Source organism: Xyrauchen texanus, chromosome 2 (genome assembly GCF_025860055.1).
Source record: "Xyrauchen texanus isolate HMW12.3.18 chromosome 2, RBS_HiC_50CHRs, whole genome shotgun sequence".
Classification (NCBI taxonomy): Eukaryota; Metazoa; Chordata; class Actinopteri; order Cypriniformes; family Catostomidae; genus Xyrauchen; species Xyrauchen texanus.
In genome coordinates, this window is record NC_068277.1 from 14255 (window position 1) to 37017 (window position 22763).

A 22763-nucleotide genomic window follows, 5' to 3' on the forward strand; every position below is an offset into this window, starting at 1 on the left:
CACCAGAAAATGGGACATTTGGGAATGGCCTGTAGCGCCCCCTAGGGGCGAATGTTGGCTATTCTTGGTTTGTGGGTTCCTGTTGGCCTGTAGTATCATTGTACCAAATTAGAAAATTTTGGACCAGAAAATTGGAATTTCGGCGTGGCCTGTAGCGCCCCCTAGGGGCGAATGTTGGCCATTCTTGGTTTGTGGGTTCCTGTTGTATCAATGTACCAAATTAGACATTTTTAGACCAGAAAACAGGAAATTCAGCTTGGCCTGTAGCGCCCCCTAGGGGCGAATGTCGTTTATTCTTGGTTTGTGGATTCCTGTTGGCCTGTAGTATCAATGTACCAATCAGAAAATTTTTGACCAGAAAATGGGAATTTTGGCGTGGCCTGAGCGCCCCCTAGTGGCGAATGTTGGCCATTCTTGGTTTGTGGGTTCCTGTTGGCCGTATCATTGTACCAAATTTGAACATTTTTGACCAGAAAATGGGAATTTCGACGTGGCCTGTAGCGCCCCCTAGGGGCGAATGTTGGTCATTCTTTGCGCAGTACTTCATCAGGATGTCATCTTGAAGCATGTTAAGTTTGAAAAACCATCAGTCAAAATTACATTTGATTTATTGACATGTATATGTTGTTAAAATTTTGACATTTACATAAACACGCCCCTTTCAGCCATTTTATATCGTATTCATTTTTCCTAATTAACGTTTTCAAAGACTTAAATTCTACACGTGTTCCAAATTTCAAGTCAATTGGAGCTACGGTTCAGGAAAAGAAGAGTTTTGTAGGTTTTCGCAAATTTTCAACGTACAGGAAAATCCATCATGGCGGAAGTTATGGGTTCTTGAGGCTTTTTTTTCCCCATGAGAAATGAGGCATGTACACCAAGTTTCAGAAGATTTGGACAAATGGCATGGAAATGGTATCACTTTGAAAATATGTTTTTTGAGCGTGGCCTATAGTGCCACCTATGGGCGAATGTGGGCCATTCTTGGTTTGGGGTACCCGTTAGCATGGAGTATCAATGTGCCAATTTAGAAAATTTTTGACCAGTGACTTTGAGCTATTGGGGCTCAAGGAGAATAATAATAATAATAAATATAGCTGCAAGCAGCAATGCGGATTCCTCCTCAAAATGGCAAATCATTTAAAATTGATCAGTAGAGGGTTGGGGTTAAACCCTCTCAATGGATGAATCCAAAAAACATGTATTTCTGTCTGAATCCTAAACAAAACATTTTCAGTGTACAGGAAAATCCATCATACCAGACCTTATGGATCCTTGAGGCTTTTTTTGTTCCCAATGAGAAATGGTTCAGGAGAAGAAGAGATTTTTAGGTTTCCGCAAATTTTCAACGTACGGGAAAATCCATCATGGCGGAAGTTATGGGTTCTTGAGGCTTTTTTGTTCCCCATGAGGAATGAGGCATGTACACCAAGTTTCAGAAGAATTGGTTAAATGGCGTGGAAATGGTATCACTTTGAAAATATTTTTTCTAATCATAAGAGGCGACAAATGGGGCGATTATTTGCTGTAAGTTGCAACCCATGTCTGGGGAGGATGAGAACCTGGTATTTGAGGAATTTGTACACTGCGGCTGACTCGGCTCCAACACAATACTTTTGCTTTGAATTCACATAGACCCCCGTTGGAAGGACCTGGTCCAATCATTCTGCTAGTCAAGATGTACCCGAAAGGGCGTTGGCTTAGGATCAATTGAGTAAAATGAATTTCTTGTTCCTTTTGCTCAAATATATCACCCCTGTATCCTTGGTGCATAACTGGAGGATAACCGCGGCTCTGTGCACCCCCCTGTTGGGCTCTGAGGTGGGTGGGGAGCAGGAGTGATGAAAATAAAAAAATGCAAACATGGCTAACCAAAAAAAAAAAAATGGATGATAGAACAAATATTGGATGACGAATCAGATAATGGGTGTATTTACTCACAAAAGAGTGAAAATTGGGTTTATACTGCTAGAATCAAAAATAACCGACATGCCACTTACAAAATTGTCTCCTTTTGCAATACAAAAGCCATTTCAGGCAGAGCAAGGACAGTTAAAGATATTAAAAAGATAAGATCCGGACAAATCCTAGTAGAATGCTCCAAGAAAAGCCATGCTGAAAACATCATGTGCACAAATATGCTGGCAAATGTACCGATAAAGGCATTTTATCACCCATCATTGAACAGTAAAGGAGTTATACGCACCATAGAGTTACACAATATGGATGAGGCTGAAATAGCATCAGAATGAACTCAACAGGGTGTAACAAATGTCAAGAGGATCACAATCAAAAAAGACGAACAGATAATTAAGACATTATTACATTTAATAAATCCCAACCTCTGGAGAGGATCTGAATTGAATCTGTGAGTGTACCAGTCAATATCTTTATTCCAACCCATTGAGATTCACGGTTCTGCTTTCTGCAAAAGTAAAGCAATCTGCTGCAACTGTGGAGAAGGACATGAACCAGGGTGTTCAAAATCACCAAAATGTAGCAATTGTTCAGCGAATCACTCAACCAAAGAATGTCGATTTGGATAAAGGAAAAATAAATTCAGAGAATAAAATGTGTTGAAAGGATCAGCTATGTTGAAGCATGGAAAAAGGTTGAGGAGTCCCCATCCATTAACCTAAGGAAAACATGTGCTTCTGTGGTGAAACCAGCCATGAGCACCTCTGATTGCCAGACTGATTTGACCTGGGTGAACCGTGAGAAACCACAAAATGTCAGCAACAGAACTTTCGACCCAATCAAAAAGAAGAATCGAGGAACACAAACTCAAATAATGACAAATCAAACCCAAGCCAAGGAAGACGAAAGATCATCAAATTAGCACAACCCGTCCTCGAGAGGGAAAAAGACACAACAAAATACCAAAACGCAAAACGATTAAGAAATAAAAACACAAAAAACTGAATGTTTCAAGAATAACGATTTTGAAATGACAGAGACTACAAATTCCCGAAGTCGAAGCTTGTCTCAAATTCAAAGGTAAAGGGCAGATACCCGTCTTACCTACTTGAACATGAGGAATCATATAATTCAGTGGAACTGTTGAGGATTTAAGGTAAACTTTTCAGAACTGCAGCAATTACCAGCTATTTTGAATCCCATTTCCTTCTGCCTCCAGGAATCCATCTAACAATAGATGGACAACTGGCATTGCAAAAGTATAATATCTATATTATAACACTTTTGGCAAAAATATACAATGTCCATCTGGTGGATCAGCTATATTAATAAGACATGACATAATCCACAGCCACATTCCAGTAAATACAAACCGGCAAGTGGTAGCCGTACGTCTAACTCTTCATAAAGTTCAACATAGACTGGCAAGAATATCAAGAGCCGATAAAGAAATTCACCTATATACTGATTGAAATAGCAGAACAAACTGTGCCAAAAACATCAAAGGCACGCTGTCGGAGAAACCTATGGTTACATTTATGAGTTACATTTATGCATTTGGCAGACGCTTTTATCCAAAGCGACTTACAGTGCACTTATTACAGGGACAATCCCCCGGAGCAACCTGGAGTTAAGTGTCTTACTCAAGGACACAATGGTGGTGTCTGTGGGGATCGAACCAGCGACCTTCTGTTTACCAGTTATGTGGTTTAGACCACTACACCACCACCACACCAGTTCAACGAAGACTGTAAAAAGGCTATTGCTGATTGGAAGAAGGCAGAAAGAACCTTCAGAAATCCTCATCAGATTGATGATTGATAGAGCACAAGAAGAAGAATTATTAATGAAACAAAGAGTTGGAAAAAATACATTTAATGTCACCAACAAAGAAAGTTTGGGATATGATACGAAAGATGAAAAATGAGGAAGGAGGACTACATATACAACATCTAAAAAATCAGGATACTTTATTAACATCGAAACAGGATATTGCTAATAAACTGGCAGAGACATTCAAGAGAAATTCATCAATAGAAAACGGTCTTCCCAGGTTTAAGGAATACCGATAGTTTTAACCGATAGTTTTAAACCCAATAGTTTTAACCAGCTGTCTATGCAAAACCATGGAACGAATGATCAATGATCGGCTGGTGTGGATTTTGGAAAAAGACCAAAAGATCAGTAAATATCAATGTGGATTTAGGGAATAGTACTCTTGATCAACTTATAAGATTAGAGTCTTTAGAATGAGATGGGTTTTATTAAAAAAAAAAAAGAGCATGTAGTAGTGTTGTCACAGTACCAAAATTTCAGTAGTCTGTACCAATACCAGTGAAATTTCACGGTACTCTATATCATTTTCAGTACCAAAGCAAAACACAAAAACAGGTTACTAAACAACACTCTTTTATTAACAAAGTCTACAAAACATTAGCAGCAGAACTAAGAACAAAAATATGCCATTGAGCAACACTTTTATTTAAATATATACTTTTTTTAATTAAAACAAAACTGAACAATGTATGCTTAAAGTATTTTTTAACACTTTAACTTTTGAAACTTTTAATTTAAGTTTTTACCAAGTACTAAAAAACAAAACATAAATAAACAAGCACACAATAGAATTAATAAAAAACTATTTCCAAACTAATGTGCAAAGTGCTTGTTAAACAGAGCTTGACTAGATATCGGCTAAAGACAAAGAATAAACATGCTTTACACAGGTTGCAGTGAGAACACACAGTCAATCGTTTATTGGTACAGGTGCAGCTTAAATAGAACATCACATGGCATGGACACATGACAAACACACCTGAGAGGAATCCACAATAATTGGGAGCATATTCATTAACCAAATCAATCAATTAACACCCCCACTTGCTCACACGTTATTCACAATCATTCACATTCAATCACAAACAAAAACAAAAACAAAGAAACATCATGGAAACCAACTGAATTACATCTTGGCTTGGCTATAACCCAAACAGGAACGTGGAAAAGGTAAGTAGCTTCACTTTTGTAGCTGGTTTAGTCATTAGGTCAGCAACCATCTGATCTGTTGGGCAATACTCCAAAAACACTTCACCATTGTTTACAGTTGATCTCACAAAATGGTATTTAATATCAATATGCTTACATCTCTGTCTGCTAACAGGATTCTTTGCCAATGCAATTGTACCTTGATTGTCTTCATAAATCATAGGTACACCATACTAATAATCATCAAGATGTTCAAGCAATTGTGTCAAGTACAAACACTCTTGTATAGTGGCAGCCAATGCCATGTACTCAGCCTCACATGTTGATAATGCTACAGTTGGCTGCTTTTTGGTCTTCCAAGAAATCAGAGGACCATTCTTACATAGGCTAACACAATAACCAGAAGTACTACATCGGTCATTTGCATCACCTGCCCAATCTGCATCACTGTAAGTCACCAACCTTAACCCTTCATCACATTTCCTGTAACAGAGCATCTTGTCATTTGTACCTTTCAGATATTTCAGTACATGCTTTACAGTTATCCACTGCTCTTCTGTTGGCTCACTGAAATATTGAGACAATTTGCTAACAACATAACTCAGATCGGGTCTAGTGCATGAGGTTAGGTAGATTAGGCTACCCACTGCCTCTCTGTATTTCCTGGGGTCACTCAGCTTTTCATCACCATCGGTGTAATTCAACTTTGGTTCACAAGGTGTCGACCTGGGTTTACAATCTTGCATGTCAAACCTTTCCAGCAGTTTGCCAACATAACTCTGCTGTGACATAGTCACACCCCCATCATACTGATCAAAAGTGATACCTAGAAAATTCTTCAGTCTTCCCAAATCTTTCATCTGGAATTTCCCAATAAGTATCTCTTTGACAGTTTTTAAAGCTCTCTCATCACTGGCAGCAATGACCAAGTCATCAACCCATATCAATATTATCACTTTCTCATGTTCTGTTTCTCTCTTGTAAACACAATGATCAGATGGGTTTTGTACAAAGATGTTTTCACACAGATAGTCATGTAACATTTTGTTCCAGTTTCGACCTGATTGCTTTAGCCCATACAATGATTTCTCCAGTTTACACACCATTTTCTCATTTGTCTGAGATTTTACATCATACCCCTCTGGCTGTTCCATGTAAATTTCATAATCAATCGGTGCATGTAGGTAGGCAGTTTTAACATCCATCTGATAGAGGATCAATTCTCCTGAGCAGCTTTCTGCATTAACACTCTCACACTGGTAAGGTTGGCAGTAGGAGAAAAGGTTTCTCCATAATCTACACCCATCTCCTGACTATACCCCCTGGGGACATAGCAGGCCTTATACTTGTCAGATCCATCAGCATTGGTTTTGATAGCATACAGCCATCTACCCCCCACTGCTTTCTTGCCCTCAGGTAGGGTGGTCAAAGTAAATGTGGTGTTATCCCTCAGTGATTTCATCTCCTTATCCATTGCATCTACCCACTCTCTTGAGTTGGATGAAGTCACACCTTCTCTGAAAGTCTGAGGTATATTGGAAACCATCTTATAGCAATAATCAATGCTGATCTGCACCTGATCACTCTCCACCCCATAGAAATCTGGCCTCCTTCTCTCTCTACCAGGATATCTCCTCTCTCTACTCAGGGTATCTGGAGAATACAATTCTGGCTTGACCTCAGCTGACTGTAGACTTATCTGGCTTGGGCCTAGCCTAATCTCTGGAATGTCACACTGTTTGGGTTTGTCAGGGTCAGGTCTGGTTGTTCTATACCGCACACCAAAGTCATAGTCATCAGACACGTCATCAGTCTCCTGTCCCTCAATATTGGACATAAACCTCACCAGTCTGTGTTTCATCACCTTTCTACTGTCAGGATAGTAGACCATATAGGCTGGGCTGTTCTTATCATACCCAACAAAAATGCCTTTGTCAGACCTTGAGTCTAGCTTCTTCCTGTCCTGTCTATAAGTATAACACACAGTACCAAACTTCTGCATCCTGGACATATTGGGTTTCCTTCCTGTTAGCATAAAGTAAGGTGTCTGTTTGGTGCGGTTGTTGAAACATCTATTCCACCGCTGCTGTCTGGACTGAATATGGCCATAGCTCGTGGGGTAACTGACTTTCTAAGAGCATACATCTAGCCATATCAAAAAGGGTTCTCCAGTTGCGCTCAGCAGTGCCATTCTCGTGTGGTGAGTATGGTGCTGATGTCTCATGTCTGATTCTGTTCTTGCGAAGTAGTACTTGATAACCCTGTCCAGTAAACGCAGCACCATTATCAGACCTGATACATGTAACATTCCCATATGGGGCGTCCACTGTCACTTTTGTGCTTCAGAAAGTAAACAAACACTGCACTTGAGTGGTCATCAGTAAAGGAAAGTGCGTACCTATACCCTTCTCTGGACTTTGGGTCAATGGGGCCTGCCAAGTCAGTATGTACCAACTCTAAAGCTGACTTGGCTCTCACATCAGGCTTTCTGTTCCTACTCTGAGTGAATTTACCTTGTACACACACATCACATTGCATAGACTTGGGTACTTTACCCTTGATTGACATACCATCCACAACATTCTATAACTTCTGAACATCATTAAAATTGCAGTGTCCCAAAATCTCATGCCACTTCTGAATATCATGGCAACTCATACATTGATCAACACAGTCATTGTTCACTGGCACAGTAGGCAAATAGAACAGCCTGTTATGTTCATGAATAAGAAAACATGTACCATCTTTATACTGCAGGATGTCTTCACCCTCCTTAAAGATCACTGTTGCCCCGCTGGAAGTTGCAGCTCTCACGGAGAAGATGTCTTGGGGATAGGAGGGAATGTACAGTGCCTGCTTCAGTGTGGCACTGAGGTGCCGCCCCCTGCTATCAACCAGACACACCTCTGCTTCTCCTCTGCGCTCCGCGACCCCCTTGCACCTTGTGCCATCAGCCAGCTCCACGCAATGCGTCTCGGCCTGGAATCGGTCGTCGAAACTCTTAAACCTGGCCAGGTCAGTGATGATATGCGATGTCGCACCGGTGTCCACCATCAACCCCTTTCTGGTGACACCACTCCCTGGCTGACGATCACTGGTCACCAACTTGAAGGCAAAAGTGTTGTCTGTCTCCTCGTACACCCCATGTGCGTCGTCTGTCTCCTCGTACACCCGATGTGCGTTGTCTTGCCGTTGCTGTTTCCATCCTCCTCGCCATGTGATACGCTTACCCTGGCTGTACCACTGTTGATCACGCTGACACTGTCTTGCCTTGTGTTCTCTCTGGCCACAACGGAAACACTCAATGTCCCCGCTCTCAGTGCTCCGCACCCTTACACCTGCCGGGGCACTGGCCTTCCTTAAATGCGCCCGAGCCCCCATGACATTGTCTTCGGCCACAGCTGTGCGCATACCTTCGGTGCTCTCGTAACTCTGCAGCTTTGTCTTAAAATCTGCAAAAGAGAGAGTCTCATCCCTTTGAGTGACAAAAATGGAAAAAGGCTTGAATGATTCTGGCAGCCCCTTCAAAACCATTGCAACCAATAGTCCATCACTCAATACTTCTCCAGCATTCCTCAGCGCTGTGATTGAGGTCTCGGCACGTATGACATAGTCAGTCACACTCTCACCACTCAGCTTTTGCAGGGAAGTCAATTCTGTGTAGAGACTCACAATGCAGGGCTTACCCTTTCCAGCATAATAGTCCCGCAAGATCTTGAGTGCTCCATGCCCGTCATCCGCAGCCTCTCGCATGACCAGGGACAAACTTTTGTCATCGAGGAATTGGATCAGTTCAGCATATGCTTCAGCATTCTTTGCTGCATCCTCAGCTAGTGCGTCTGCATCCACACTCACGGCAGGCCCATTCAAAATTATATCCTTCAATTTCTGCAACCGTAAATGGCCCAAAAACTTTGTCTCCCACAGTTCATAGTTCCTTTCGTCTCCGTCAAACACAAGACGAGACCAACGTGAACTTGTCCTTTCGCTCATGGTGCTGGCACTCTACTTACGCCGTATCTGCACAAACATCAACGCATCTGGGCCTATAACCTGTTAAACAGAGCTTGACTAGATATCGGCTAAAGACAAAGAATAAACATGCTTTACACAGGTTGCAGTGAGAACACACAGTAAATTGTTTATTGGTACAGGTGCAGCTTAAATAGAACATCACATGGCATGGACACATGACAAACACACCTGAGAGGAATCCACAATAATTGGGAGCATACTCATTAACCAAATCAATCAATTAACAGTGCTCGCTTATTAATAAAGCTGCATTTTGCCATTTTTCTTCATGATAAGAAATGCATATGGACATTATTTATATATATATATATATATATATATATATATATATATATATATATATATATATTAGATATTATGATTAAATAAGTTCTAATCGAGCTGCATTGAGCATCCCAGACGTGAGGGAGGAGTGTCCCCGAGGCAGAGTCTCTCTCAGCCGGTGCAGTTTCAATCTCTCCCCCTTAGATCGGGACATGCACATGACTCATAGAAGAGGCACCGAACACACAGAGAAATGCCCGTTTCTGAGTTTATAGTTATTAACATGAGCTGCTTCTGTATTATTTAACTTTAATAAAGCAATAACGCATTAAATATAACTGCATTTATGAACGCCGGGATGTTTCTTTAAAGAGCTCCTCCTCCGCTTATTCCACAACGGTACATGTACTTTTTTTTTTTAATCATTCCCTAATACTTTGGGATCTACATAAAATAAACTGTGAAAGTTTCGAGTGCATCTGGACTGATCTGTGTAATTCTTCCTGCATCAGGCGTGAACAACTGCTGCTCTCACGCGTCATCGTTACTGTGATTTCCTGTTAGGTTAAATGAGATCAAACTACTATTCGACAAGAAAATTTTTCTCATCTATTTTGTATTTTCGACAATGTCGATAATGTCGACTAAACGTTTCAGCCCTAATGCAAATGATAATATGCTTTTAAACTCACCTGCTTTATTTGCTTGAATAAATCCGTGTGTCTGTCTTTATTAAGTTTGATGTGTTTCCTCCTTTCGTCAGAAAATTGTGAAAGCAGCGTTTACAAACCGGTTTTTGCTGATCTATGAGGTTTCCCTTTTCATCAGCCTCAAATCCAAAGAATTTCCAAACCTGGCTTTTTCCACTTTTCATTTCGACATGATTCAGTTGAGACTCCACAGCAGCTTTGCTTGTCGCCATCTTTTTCTTGTTGTGAGCGTTCGAAAGTTCCCGACTCTGCTTGGGTACCGGGTAGACCCGGTACTCTGTACCACGGTACCTTCAGAAATTCTGGTAACGTAAATAATTTTTTGTTTGAGTACCGACTTGGTACCGGCATTTTTGACAACACTAGCATGTAGTATTTTTTTATTTAGAAAAAGTTTAAGAGAGTACGTGGAGGTATGGCATTCTAAAAGATTTGTCCAATATGAGTTTCCGGGGATGTCTACCCATTTTTATTTCCAATTTTCATCTAATGGAGTTGCATGTACAAGAATCAGGAGTGCCCCAAGGAAATATACTTTCAGTAACTCTTTTTAGCATTAAAATTAACTGGATTGTAAGTGTTATGGGGCCAAATATATTCCGGAGCCTGTATGTAGATGATGTGTGCATTTGTTATAAAGGCAAAAATATGAACGTAATTGAGAGACAACTACAAATATGCATAAATAAAATGTATGACTGGTCCATACAAAATGGTTTTACATTTTTGAAATCAAAAACTGTGTGTATGCATTTTTGTATTTTGCGATCTATGCACCTCGAGCCAGAACTATTTTTGGAAAGGGAACCTATAAAAGTCATAAAGGAGGCAAAATTCTTAGGACTTACTTTCAGTAATATACTCTCTTTCATCCCTCATATCAAAATGCTGCGGAATAGATGCTTCAAAGCAATGGATATTATAAAAGTGTTGGCAAGGATCAAATGGGGTCAGATTGTGAAGTACTCTTGAGACTATATAGGACACTTGTTCGATCAAAAATAGACTATGGGAGCGCAGTTTATGGATCTGCCAGGAAGTCATATATTAAAATGTTGGACACAGTACATCATACAGGATTGAGACTTGCACTAGGAGCATTTAGGACCTCTCAGTCCAATGCTTGAATACGGAAGCAAGAGAACCATCACTAAATAACAGAAGAATGAAATTATCCCTTAACTATGCAGTTAAACTATAAGCTAATGAATGTAACCCAGCATATCCTAACACCTGTATGAAGCCAGACCCAGGTACATCAGTCCTTTTGGAATTTGCATAAAACCACACTTGGCAAACATAGACATTAATCTAGATATCCTAACATCGACACAGCTGTGCCCTATACCGCCTTGGAATATTAAAAACCAACTGTCATGATGAACCTGACTCAGTATATTAAAAAGATAAATCATCCAAACGTCTACCAGGAGAAATTCCTTGACATAAGATGTAGTTTACCATCTCATGTACCAGTGTACACAGACTGATCAAAGTCAGACAATCATGTATCTGCAGCAGTAGTGATTGGTCCAAAATGTTTGGCAAGTCTATTCCTGGACAAAGATCCATTTTCACAGCAGATGCTTGTGCATTATTACTAGCTTTAGAACAAATAGAAAAAGAACAGCAATGTCACTTTCTAAACTGTACAGACTCTAAATCCTGCCTGCAAACACTCGAAGCTCTGAACACCCTACAATTATTAGCATAATAGTAAAAGTCGACTCCTTAGAAACACAAGATTTTAATATTGTCTTTTGTTGTATACTAGGCCATATGAACAACATAATGAACAGGCAGATAAAGCAGCTAAGGAAGCACTTCAGTTGGACATGACAGTATGTAATATACCAGCATTTGATGTTAAACCCATATTTAATATGTACATTCAAAGCAAATGGTAAATGGAATGAATGTGTGTATATATAACAAACTACATGAAGTGAACCCAGAACTAAATCAAGTAGTTTATTATTTCCTCTTTGAAAATAGATACAGTCAGGTCCATAAATATTGGGACATCGACACAATTCTAATCTTTTTGGCTTTATACACCACCACAATGGATTTGAAATGAAATGAACAAGATGTGCTTTAACTGCAGACTTTCAGCTTTAATTTGAGGGTTTTACATCCAAATCAGGTGAACGGTGTAGGAATTACAACAGTTTGTATATGTGCCTCCCACTTTTTAAGGGACCAAAAGTAATGGGACAATTGGCTGCTCAGCTGTTCCATGGCCAGGTGTGTGTTATTCCCTCATTATCCCATTTACAAGCAGCAGGTAAAGAGTTCATTTCAAGTGTGCTATTTGCATTTGGAATCTGTTGCTGTCAACTCTCAATATGAGATCCAAAGAGCTGTCACTATCAGTGAAGCAAGCCATCATTAGGCTGAAAAATCAAAACAAACCCATCAGAGAGATAGCAAAAACATTAGGTGTGGCCAAATCAACTGTTTGGAACATTCTTAAAAAGAAAGAACGCACCGGTGAGCTCAGCAGTAAAAGTTTAGCTGTCCTATGTGTGTTCACGAGAGAAGCTTGTTCACACATCCTCACGCTTGATGCGATCGTAATTTCATGTTCATGCAAGAACTAACATGGTTTTAATACAACCAGAAGGTCAAGTTCAATCTATTTCTAGAGCACATTTAAAAACAACAACAAGTGTAAACAATGTGCTGTACAATGCTGTTTATACACTCACAATTAGATTTAGATGTTAATTGGTTTATTGTTCAGTATGGTGCATATGTGTGCTTTTCCTGGATGCTAACCGACAGAAAGCAGTGAGATCACATGATCACATACAGTGTCAAGCATGAGGACGTGTGAACAAGCTTCACTCATGAATGCACATAGTAAAGATAAGCTGAAGATTTTAATGAATAAGACCTTAAATATAGTGTCTCACCCAAACTGATCTTATCGCTTCAGAAGACATGGATTAAACCACTAGAGTCTAATGGATTACCTTTATGCTGCTTTTATGTTGTTTTTGGAGCTTGAAAGTGTTGGACCCCATTCACTGGCATTGTACGGACAAAAACAGCCAAAATATTCTTCCAAATATCTTGTGTTCTGCAGAAGAAAGAAAGTCATACAAGTTTGGAGTGACACAAGTGTGAGTAAATAAACGGTCCGTCATCAATTATTCCTTACAGAAATGGAGCAAATTTGGCAAATATTTGTGCACATTTCAGACCTGCTGTTTTTCTTTCTGTGAGATGACCATGACAACAGCTACAGACATGTTGTGTCTGAAATGAGTCAATTACACTTCTGTGGATTTAAATGAGAAATCTTCTTCTTTGTGTATGAAGATATTTGATGTTCTTCTTTCATCAGTTTCTTTTCTCCTTGTTTTCTGCCGTGTGAACAGAGATGATGTGACTGGAGACCTGCAGCAGGATTCTCATCCACCAGTAGATGATGTTCTTCAGACAGTCAAAGACAAACACAAAACCAGCATGAAGAACAAGTATGAGAGCTTATTTGAGGGAATCAAACTACACGAGAATCAAACGCTCCTGAACAGGATTTACACACAGCTCTACATCATAGAGGGAGAGAGTGAAGGGGTGAATGAAGAACATGAGGTTTTACACATGGAGAAAACACCCAGAACTCAACACCATCAAGACACTCCAATCTACTGCAATGACATCTTTAAACCTGAAGCAGGATGTGAGGAGAAGAGAACAGGGCAAATAAAGACTGTTCTTACTAAAGGCATCGCTGGAATTGGAAAAACGGTCTCTGTGCAGAAGTTCATTGTGGACTGGGCCGAGGGAAAGACCAATCGGGATGTAGATTTCATGTTTGTGCTTCCATTTCGAGAGCTAAACTTGATTAAAGATGAGCCGTACAGTCTTCACAAACTTCTGCTGGACTTTCATCCTGAACTTCACGATCTGGACTCAAAGATTTATGATGAGTGTAAACTTGTGTTCATCTTTGATGGTCTGGATGAAAGCAGAATTAAACTGGAGTTTTCAGACATTGAGAAAGTTCCTGATGTGACTGAGACTTCATCAGTGGGTCTGTTGATGTCAAACCTCATCAAAGGAGATCTGCTTCCCTCCGCTCTCATCTGGATCACCTCCAGACCAGCAGCAGCCAATCAGATCCCCTCCAAATACATCAAGCGTGTGACAGAGATTCAGGGATTCAATGACCCTCAGAAGGAGGAATATTTCAGGAAGAGAATCAGTGATGAGCATCAAGCCAGCAGAATCATCTCACACATTAGAAGAGCAAGAAGCCTCCACATCATGTGCCACATACCAGTCTTCTGTTGGATCTCATCCACTGTGCTTCAAAACATCCTGAAACAAGACGACAGTGCAGAAATCCCTCAAACTCTGACTGAAATGTACATCCACTTCCTGCTCATTCAGATCAATGTGAGGAATCAGAAGTATGAAGTGAATAATGAAAGAGATCAGAAGTATAAAAATAAATTTTTGATGAAACTCCTGTCTAGAAAAGTGAGAAATCCAAAAAAACTCCTGCAGTCCAACAGAGAAGTGATTGTGAAACTTGCTGAACTGGCTTTCAAACAGCTGATGAAGGGCAATGTCATGTTCTATGAGGAGGACCTGAAAGAGAGCGGCATAGACGTCACTGACGCCTCAGTGTATTCTGGGATCTGCACTGAGATCTTTAAGGAGGAATCTGTGATTCATCAGAGGAAAGTCTACAGCTTCATTCATCTGAGCTTTCAGGAGTTTCTGGCAGCTTTCTTTGTGTTTTACTCACATTTAATGAAGAAGAACAGTGAATCACTGCAGATGATTCTGGATTATAGATATAAATCATACATTAGAAGAAACTGTCTGTATAATCTACTAACAGCAGCAGTTAATAAAGCCCTTCAGAGTGCAAATGGACATCTGGATCTTTTCCTGCGATTCCTGCTGGGCATCTCACTGAAATCCAATCAGAGACTCTTACAGGATCTACTGACACACACAGAGAACAGTTCGGAGAGCATCAGAGAAATCACACAGTACATTAAAGACAAAATCAAGCGTGATGATGATGGTATCTCAGATGACAGATTCATCAATCGGGTCAGTGATAACTATGAACCTCTCTCAGATGACAGATTCATCAATCGGGTCAGTTATTACTATGAACCTCTCTCAGATGACAGATCCATCAGTCGGGTCAGTAATAACTATAAACCTCCCTCAGCTGACAGATCCATCAATCTGTTCCTGTGTCTGCTGGAGATGAACGATCAGACTCTGTCCAGAGAGATTCAGGAGTTTGTGAAATCAGACAAACACTCAAAGGAGAAACTCTCTCCTGCTCAATGTTCAGCGATCGCCTACATGCTTCAGATATCAGAGGAGGTGATGGATGAGTTTGATCTGAAGAAATACAACACATCAGATGAGGGCAGAAGACGACTGATACCAGCTGTGATGAAGTGCAGAAAAGCTCTGTGAGTATTCATTAATATCATCACACAAGATAATGAGATTACCTGCAGTTGACTGTGATATGATACAGTGCTGTTGCTCTGTGTATCTGTGCTGCATACAAGATCAAAATACATCATGAAGATGAAACTAGCTCAGCTGACAGATCATCAATCTGTTCTTCTGTCTGTCTGAAGTGAATGTTCAGACTCTGTACGCTACAAATCTGATCCTCTGTTTGTTCTTAACCACAAAGACTAGAGGTCTGCAAACTGTCATGTAGCAGGTGGGGTTCAGGTCAGTTTTTCAAGTACAACAAGTTTGAGTCCAAAACTTTCAGTGGAATGACAAAGTGTGTTACTTTGAGAAATTACTGAACAAATTGCTGGATCTCTTTTCCCTCCATCCTGTCAGTGGGTGTGTGATCTGACAGAAAGGCCCAGATTTAGCTTAACCAGACATTTAAAGGTGACCGCTAATTTTTACAGGAGTGAGACGCTGCAGCGTTGCTAAGGTCATCACTTGTCAATCATTTCATTCAGAAAGTATTCAAGCAGCTACTGAAAGCTCTTGTGTGAACAGAATATTTCAAGACTCACACCTGTAAAGTAATTGTGGTGGTCAATCCCAAACAGTGACTGTGTGAATGTAGTGAGTAGGGAGCAGTGAACACTGTGGAGGGACCCTGTGAATCAGAACACAGCTACAGACATTACCTGCTCAGTGTGTAGGGAGCATGCAGCAGTACCGCTGCTTGAAGTGAAATACAGCTACGATTATCAAGTGTTTAACAGGACGAGCCACATTATAGACTCAAATTACATGCACTTAAGAACACAAATTTCAGAGTTTTGCAGAAAGTTGTGTTATGAAACGTCATGTTAATGAGAACACTGTTTAAAGGGTTAAAAAATCTTTAACATGCACTGAATGATCTCTTTATTAGGAACACCTGTACACCTACTTATTCATGTGGTTATCAAATCAGCTAATCATGTGGCAGCTGTGCAGTGCATAAAATCATGCAGATACTTGTAAGGAGCTTCAGTTATTGTTCACATCAACCATAAGAGTGGAGAAAAAATGTCTTTCCTTTGAGGGTGAGGTATGAAACGAGAAAAATTCAGGAAAGGAATCGAGGATGCAAATTTTCAGAAATGAGAAGCACCCTTAGAACCATCTTTACTATAACTCAGAATGCCATGCAGTATTGTGATGTAAACAACATACCAGCAATGCATTCATGATTGCATCTTAAAATCACTTTATATGTTTTTTAATGTAGAGTCCAGAGGCATTTCCAGCACTGAAGGACATCCGGGGCTTAGCCCAGACCATTTTATTTTCACACTAGCAACCACTTCTCTGTAGTCCAAAGCTGGTGAGAGGGTATTCTTTGAGTTTTGCTCTTGCTGGGCCTGTTTCTACAGTTCCTAAATCTTCCACTCTAGTACTATCCTCGACTAACTCATCCTCTCTCCTCCCTGAATCATCTGTGATGCAAAAGAACAGATACAGTACATAACTTACTGCAAATCAGCGTCAAACAACTAATTCATCAAGTGCTACATATGTCAAATTGTAGACCAATACCATTGAAGAAAATGTATTGGGAAGAGCAGATCAGTGGGATTGCCCTAAGTTCTATCATGATTCTTGTATGTTCATGCACATTACCATAAAATCATCACAAAACAGTTATATTATAAAATCCTTTCATTAGGATCATTGGGATAAACAATGTTTCACTTTTAACTTTCTCTAAAGTAAAGTGACTGATTAATTGTTACCAGTTTCCATGCCTGATTCTGGCACAGCTGCTGCTGCTGCTCCTCAGTCTGTAGCTCATCTTTGCTATCCTCTACAAAACCATTTAATCAAAGTGTATACTTACTACACACTAATATCACAAAACAAGTCACACATACAATTTATGTTAATGCTTATTGGTTATCATTAGAGAAATCAACACCTGATAAACAAGGAAAGTGTTCAGTGTGTAACCGTTCCGAATGGGACTCGAACCGACGTCCCCGGCATTGGAGGCGGGTGCGTTAACAATGAGGCTAAAGGTGACTTTACTCTTGTTGCAAGTGCAGTGGGATAAAACTAGTGTTCCTGGCTACCTACAGCAGGAACAATAGCAAGGTTATGTAGCCTACACATTTCTAGAAATGGGCACACTTATCTCGAAATGTGTAGCCGTTGTTTATCTTCAAATGCGATGATAAGCATGCTGGTCCAAGTGCTAACGTAGCCTATAGTAATAACTAGACTACTGTGGGTGAAAGCCAGCCAGATGATGATCTTCAGACTTGAAGGACCAAAAAAATGTGAATTCTTACCCACTGACTTCTTTCGGAAAAATCCCCAAAGCCTCATTTGCTTCATTTTTGTCTTTCCTGCTAACAGCTGTTAACTAAGTACCACTAAGTAACGTTAGTTGATGTCAATTACTATGCTAGCTCCTCCCCTACCTACTGCATATTCAACAGAGAGGAAGAAACGGAGTCGCCCATAGGCTACCGACAGCAAAGAAACTTATTCTATAGGCTAGATTATTTTTAAGACCTATGTCTGTTTTTACAGGCTGTATGCAGTATATGCAAAGCCAAAGCACAATGAAATAAGGCAATTTATGATTTCGGGGGTTTACATAGGCTATTGTCCGGTTTCATATTTGTCAGTCAACTTTTCAAAATACATTCGGAGCTACATTCAAAACAATCGGGGCTGAAGCCCGGCAAAATCGGCTGACGCCGCGTCTGGTAGAGTCTGTCCCTCATTACATGTGAATAATTTTTTTTAATACAGCATGCATTAAAGCTGATATGTAACTTGTTCTGTGTAAAAATAATTTCTCCAATCCTATCTTTATATGCAGAGACAAATATAATTGAGCTTACTTTTCTTGAAACTTGTAAAGACTGTGTCTCCGTGGCACTATGAATTTTCCACTGTTTGTTTTTTAGCGACCCGTCACAACAGCACTGACTCAACCAATGGGGAGAGCTGGGGGCGGGACTATATGCTTGTTCAATAAACAGCAGATGGGAGGGGCATGTTCAGAAAGGAGTTTTGAAAACAAATAGTACTTTGCAACAGAAATGACATAATTCAGCTTTAAATAAAATTGGGGTGATCAGTCAGTTCAGAAGGAACTCATGTGCAAAATGGTGTTAAAGATTAATTCTCTTTCAGTTTATCATTGTAACAGAAACAAGTGTTGCTTTCTAGACATAAAATGCTTTGCACTGGCAACCCCCACATTAGCTCAATTTGTCACACTGGATTTTTTACTTCCTTGATATTTTGCGTATAAACCTGTCAGAGGCCAGAATGCATAAGGATGGAGGGGTGGCAAGGGGGGACAAGGGAGCAATGATGTTTGTCAGGGACCAAGCAGTAAAGGCAAGGACACATGGTTGTTGTTAAGAAAGTTTAGGCTTTATTTAGCCAACTATGTCAATTAAAGTTCAAACAAAAGTACTTAAAGTGGGTCTTTTAACAAAACTGAGGTCAACATAACAAGACTACAATATACATCTTAACATAACAAACCTGACATCCCGAATGACACAAAAGGAGGGGTATATACACTCACCTAAAGTATTATTAGGAACACCATACTAATACTGTGTTTGACCCCCTTTCGCCTTCAGAACTGCCTTAATTCTACGTGGCATTGATTCAACAAGGTGCTGAAAGCATTCTTTAGAAATGTTGGCCCATATTGATAGGATAGCATCTTGCAGTTGATGGAGATTTGTGGGATGCACATCCAGGGCACGAAGCTCCCGTTCCACCACATCCCAAAGATGCTCTACTGGGTTGAGATCTGGTGACTGTGGGGGCCATTTTAGTACAGTGAACTCATTGTCATGTTCAAGAAACCAATTTGAAATGATTCGATGCTTTGTGACATGGTGCATTATCCTGCTGGAAGTAGCCATCAGAGGATGGGCACATGGTGGCCATAAAGGGATGGACATGGTCAGAAACAATGCTCAGGTAGGCCGTGGCATTTAAGCGATGCCCAATTGGCACTAAGTGGCCTAAAGTGTGCCAAGAAAACATCCCCCACACCATTACACCACCACCACCAGCCTGCACAGTGGTAACAAGGCATGATGGATCCATGTTCTCATTCTGTTTACGCCAAATTCTGACTCTACCATCTGAATGTCTCAACAGAAATCGAGACTCATCAGACCAGGCAACAATTTTCCAGTCTTCAACTGTCCAATTTTGGTGAGCTCTTGCAAATTGTAGCCTCTTTTTCCTATTTGTAGTGGAGATGAGTGGTACCGGTGGGGTCTTCTGCTGTTGTTGCCCATCCGCCTCAAGGTTGTGCGTGTTGTGGCTTCACAAATGCTTTGCTGCATACCTCGGTTGTAGCGAGTGGTTATTTCAGGCAAAGTTGCTCTTCTATCAGCTTGAATCAGTCGGCCCATTCTCCTCTGACCTCTAGCATCAACAAGGCATTTTTAGCCCACAGGACTGCCGCGATACTGGATGTTTTTCCCTTTTCACACCATTCTTTGTAAACCCTAGAAATGGTTGTTCAGTGAAAATCCCAGTAACTGAGCAGATTGTGAAATACTCAGACCGGCCCGTCTGGCACCAACAACCATGCCACGCTCAAAATTGCTTAAATCACCTTTCTTTCCCATTCTGACATTTAGTTTGGAGTTCAGGAGATTGTCTTGACCAGGACCACACCCCTAAATGCATTGAAGCAACTGCCATGTGATTGGTTGATTAGATAATTGCATTAATGAGAAATTGAACAGGTGTTCCTAATAATCCTTTAGGTGAGTGTATATACACAAAGGCTAGCCTACACCAAACACACTTACTACAATTACCAAGACCCAAAATAAACCAAACAACTAACCATAAGAAATTACTAAACAAACAAAACTACCAAAACCCAATATTAATCTAACCCAAACAAATTATCCACATGCTGCTGTGTTGTTAAGTATTTTGTAGTTCAGAGTCCCCCTGCCCACTGCCAGGAGTTGGTTCCTTCCACTTCCTGTGGTGTAGTATAAAAGGCAGTTTCAAACTCCAGTATGTGGTCTCTGCAGCTCACCAGCCCCTCACACTCTCCTCAACCGATGTGTGTGTGGCACTGAGCAGGATTAATGCACGCAAGGCTGCTGGTCCTGATGGTATCCCCGGACGCGTACTCCGGGCCTGTGCTGTGCAGCTGACTGAGGTTTGAACCCACATATTTAATCTGTCACTAGACCAAGCAGCTGTCCCCGCGTGCTTTAAAACCACCTCCATCGTGGCGGTGCCAAAACACTCCAATGCAACAAGCCTTAATGACTTTTGTCCTGTTACACTCACCCCCATCATTATGAAGTGCTTTGAGAGACTGGTCCTGGCCCATCTCAAGACCTGCTTATCACCCTCACTGGACCCCTTCCAATTCACCTACCGTCAGAACAGGAGCACAGAGGATGCCATCTCTACGGCACTTCACTCTGCCCCACCTTGACAATAGCAACACCTATGTGACAATGCTGTTCATTGACTTTAGTTCAGCATTCAACACCATCATCCCCTCCAAACTCATCACCAAACTCAGTGAACTGGGCATCAATTCCTCCCTCTGTAACTGGATTCTGGACTCCCTTACCAACAGACCTCAGTCTGTTAGGTTAGCTAACCACACCTCCTTAACCATCACCCTGAACACCGGTGTACCACAGGGATGTGTGCTGAGCCCTTTCCTTTACTCCCTCTTCACCTACGACTGTACACCTGTACATGGCTCTAACACCATTGTCAAGTTCGCAAACGACACTGCGGTCTCATCAGTAACAACGATGAGATGGCCTACAGGGAGGAGGTCCAGCACCTATCATCGTGGTGCACTGACAACAACCTGGCTCTCAACACCAAGAAGGCCAAAGAGCTCATTGTGGACTTCAGGAAGTCTAAAGCTGGCACACACACACCCACTTCTATCAACGGGACTGAGGTGGAGCGTGTAACCAGCTTCAAGTTTCTGGGTGTCCACATCTCTGAGGATCTCTCTTGGACCCTCAACACCTCTACCCTGATCAAGAGGGCTCACCAGCATCTCTTCTTTCTGAGGAGACTCAAGAAGGTCCACCTGTCTCCTCAGATCCTGGTGAACTTCTACCGCTGCACCATCGAGAGCATCCTCACCAACTGTGTCACAGTTTGGTACAGCAACTGCTCTGCCCATGACCGGAAAGCACTGCAGAGGGTGGTAAAAACTGACCAACGCATCACCGGTTCCTCTCTCCCCTCCATCGAGGCCATCCAGGGTAAGCGATGCTTGCGTAAGGCGCGCAGCATCATCAAAGACTGTTCCCACCCCAACCACAGACTGTTCACCCCACTCAGAGGAAGCTTCTTTCCTGCAGCTGTCATCCTACTGAACTCTAGCTCTGCATCCCGGTGACAAATGACAATCGACCCTGTGTAGTTTCTGGATGCGGTTGATTTCTCCCCACCTCTGACGGTCATAAAAACTGCCTCGCGTACCTGGGTTGCGATCACACGCAAGCAGCGTTTTTATGAATGGTCTATGTTTTCAGTACGAGAACATAGCCATGACAGCATTGCGGTCGCGGCTTTTTCTTGTAGTGAGAGAAAGCCACTTCAGCCACCCCCCGCACCTCACCTCCTTCCTATGGGATTGAGGCAGGCGCCGCGGGTGATGAAGACGATCTGGGGACAATGACGGGCTCCGTTTCGCCGGGTGAACCTCCTTGAAAAACCCCGCCTCCCCGGCACGCTTGCTTGTTTCCATCCGAGCTCGGGATGAGCATTCTCTCCAATGGGTTAAGTTTTCAGTGTGAGAACATAACCACGGCAGTGTTGTGATCTCTGCTTTCTCTTGTAGTGAGAGGAAGCCACTTCAGCCGCCCCCCTGCGCCTCGCCTCCTTCCTACGGGATTGGGGCAGGCACAGCGGGCGATGAAAGACGATTTGGGGAGAATAACGGGACGCTTTCACCGGGTAAATCCCCTCTAAACCTCCTGCCTCCCCGGCACGCTTGCCTGCACTTGGGTAGTCCTGTTCTTGACGTGCCGCAGGAACTGCACTCGAACAGGCGATGGCCACCCCCCATGGTCCAGAAAAGCAACACATGGACAGGACCTGGTCGCAGTACAGGAGGCAGTCAAAGCACGCTTTCTCAAAAGGCTCCCATCTCCCAGCTCCGTCCATTCGGCGACACCACTTGACGACACTGCCGGTGGTGAAGAAACCGACAGAGACTATTTCACACATCTTGACCTGTCTGCTCACCAGGGCGTCCTCCTGTGGCTTTCAAGAAAGAAAGAAAGTGGTGCTCCGCCTCCACTAACAAAATAGAGTGGGCCCAGCTCTCAGTTCCAGCGTCGAGCTCCCCGCAGAAGTTGGACGCCCCTC

The 22763-nt window shown here is 41.7% G+C and overlaps 2 protein-coding genes across 2 annotated transcripts in view; one reads left to right on the top strand and one right to left on the bottom strand.

Moving 5' to 3' along the window:
• Positions 1 to 5135: 5135 nt before the first annotated feature.
• LOC127663300 (uncharacterized) lies at positions 5136 to 6056 on the bottom strand. Its single transcript, XM_052154822.1, has one exon. It carries the CDS (start codon positions 6054 to 6056, stop codon positions 5136 to 5138), a length of 921 nt encoding a protein of 306 aa, XP_052010782.1.
• A 7239-nt stretch (positions 6057 to 13295) lies between these two features.
• The window catches only part of LOC127654639 (NACHT, LRR and PYD domains-containing protein 3-like), a 121654-nt gene continuing 112186 nt past the window's right edge, over positions 13296 to 22763 (top strand). The window contains exon 1 of the mRNA XM_052141868.1: positions 13296 to 15367. Coding sequence (XP_051997828.1) covers positions 13386 to 15367 — 1982 coding nt within the window. The 5' untranslated portion in view covers positions 13296 to 13385. The remainder of the gene's footprint in view (positions 15368 to 22763) is intronic.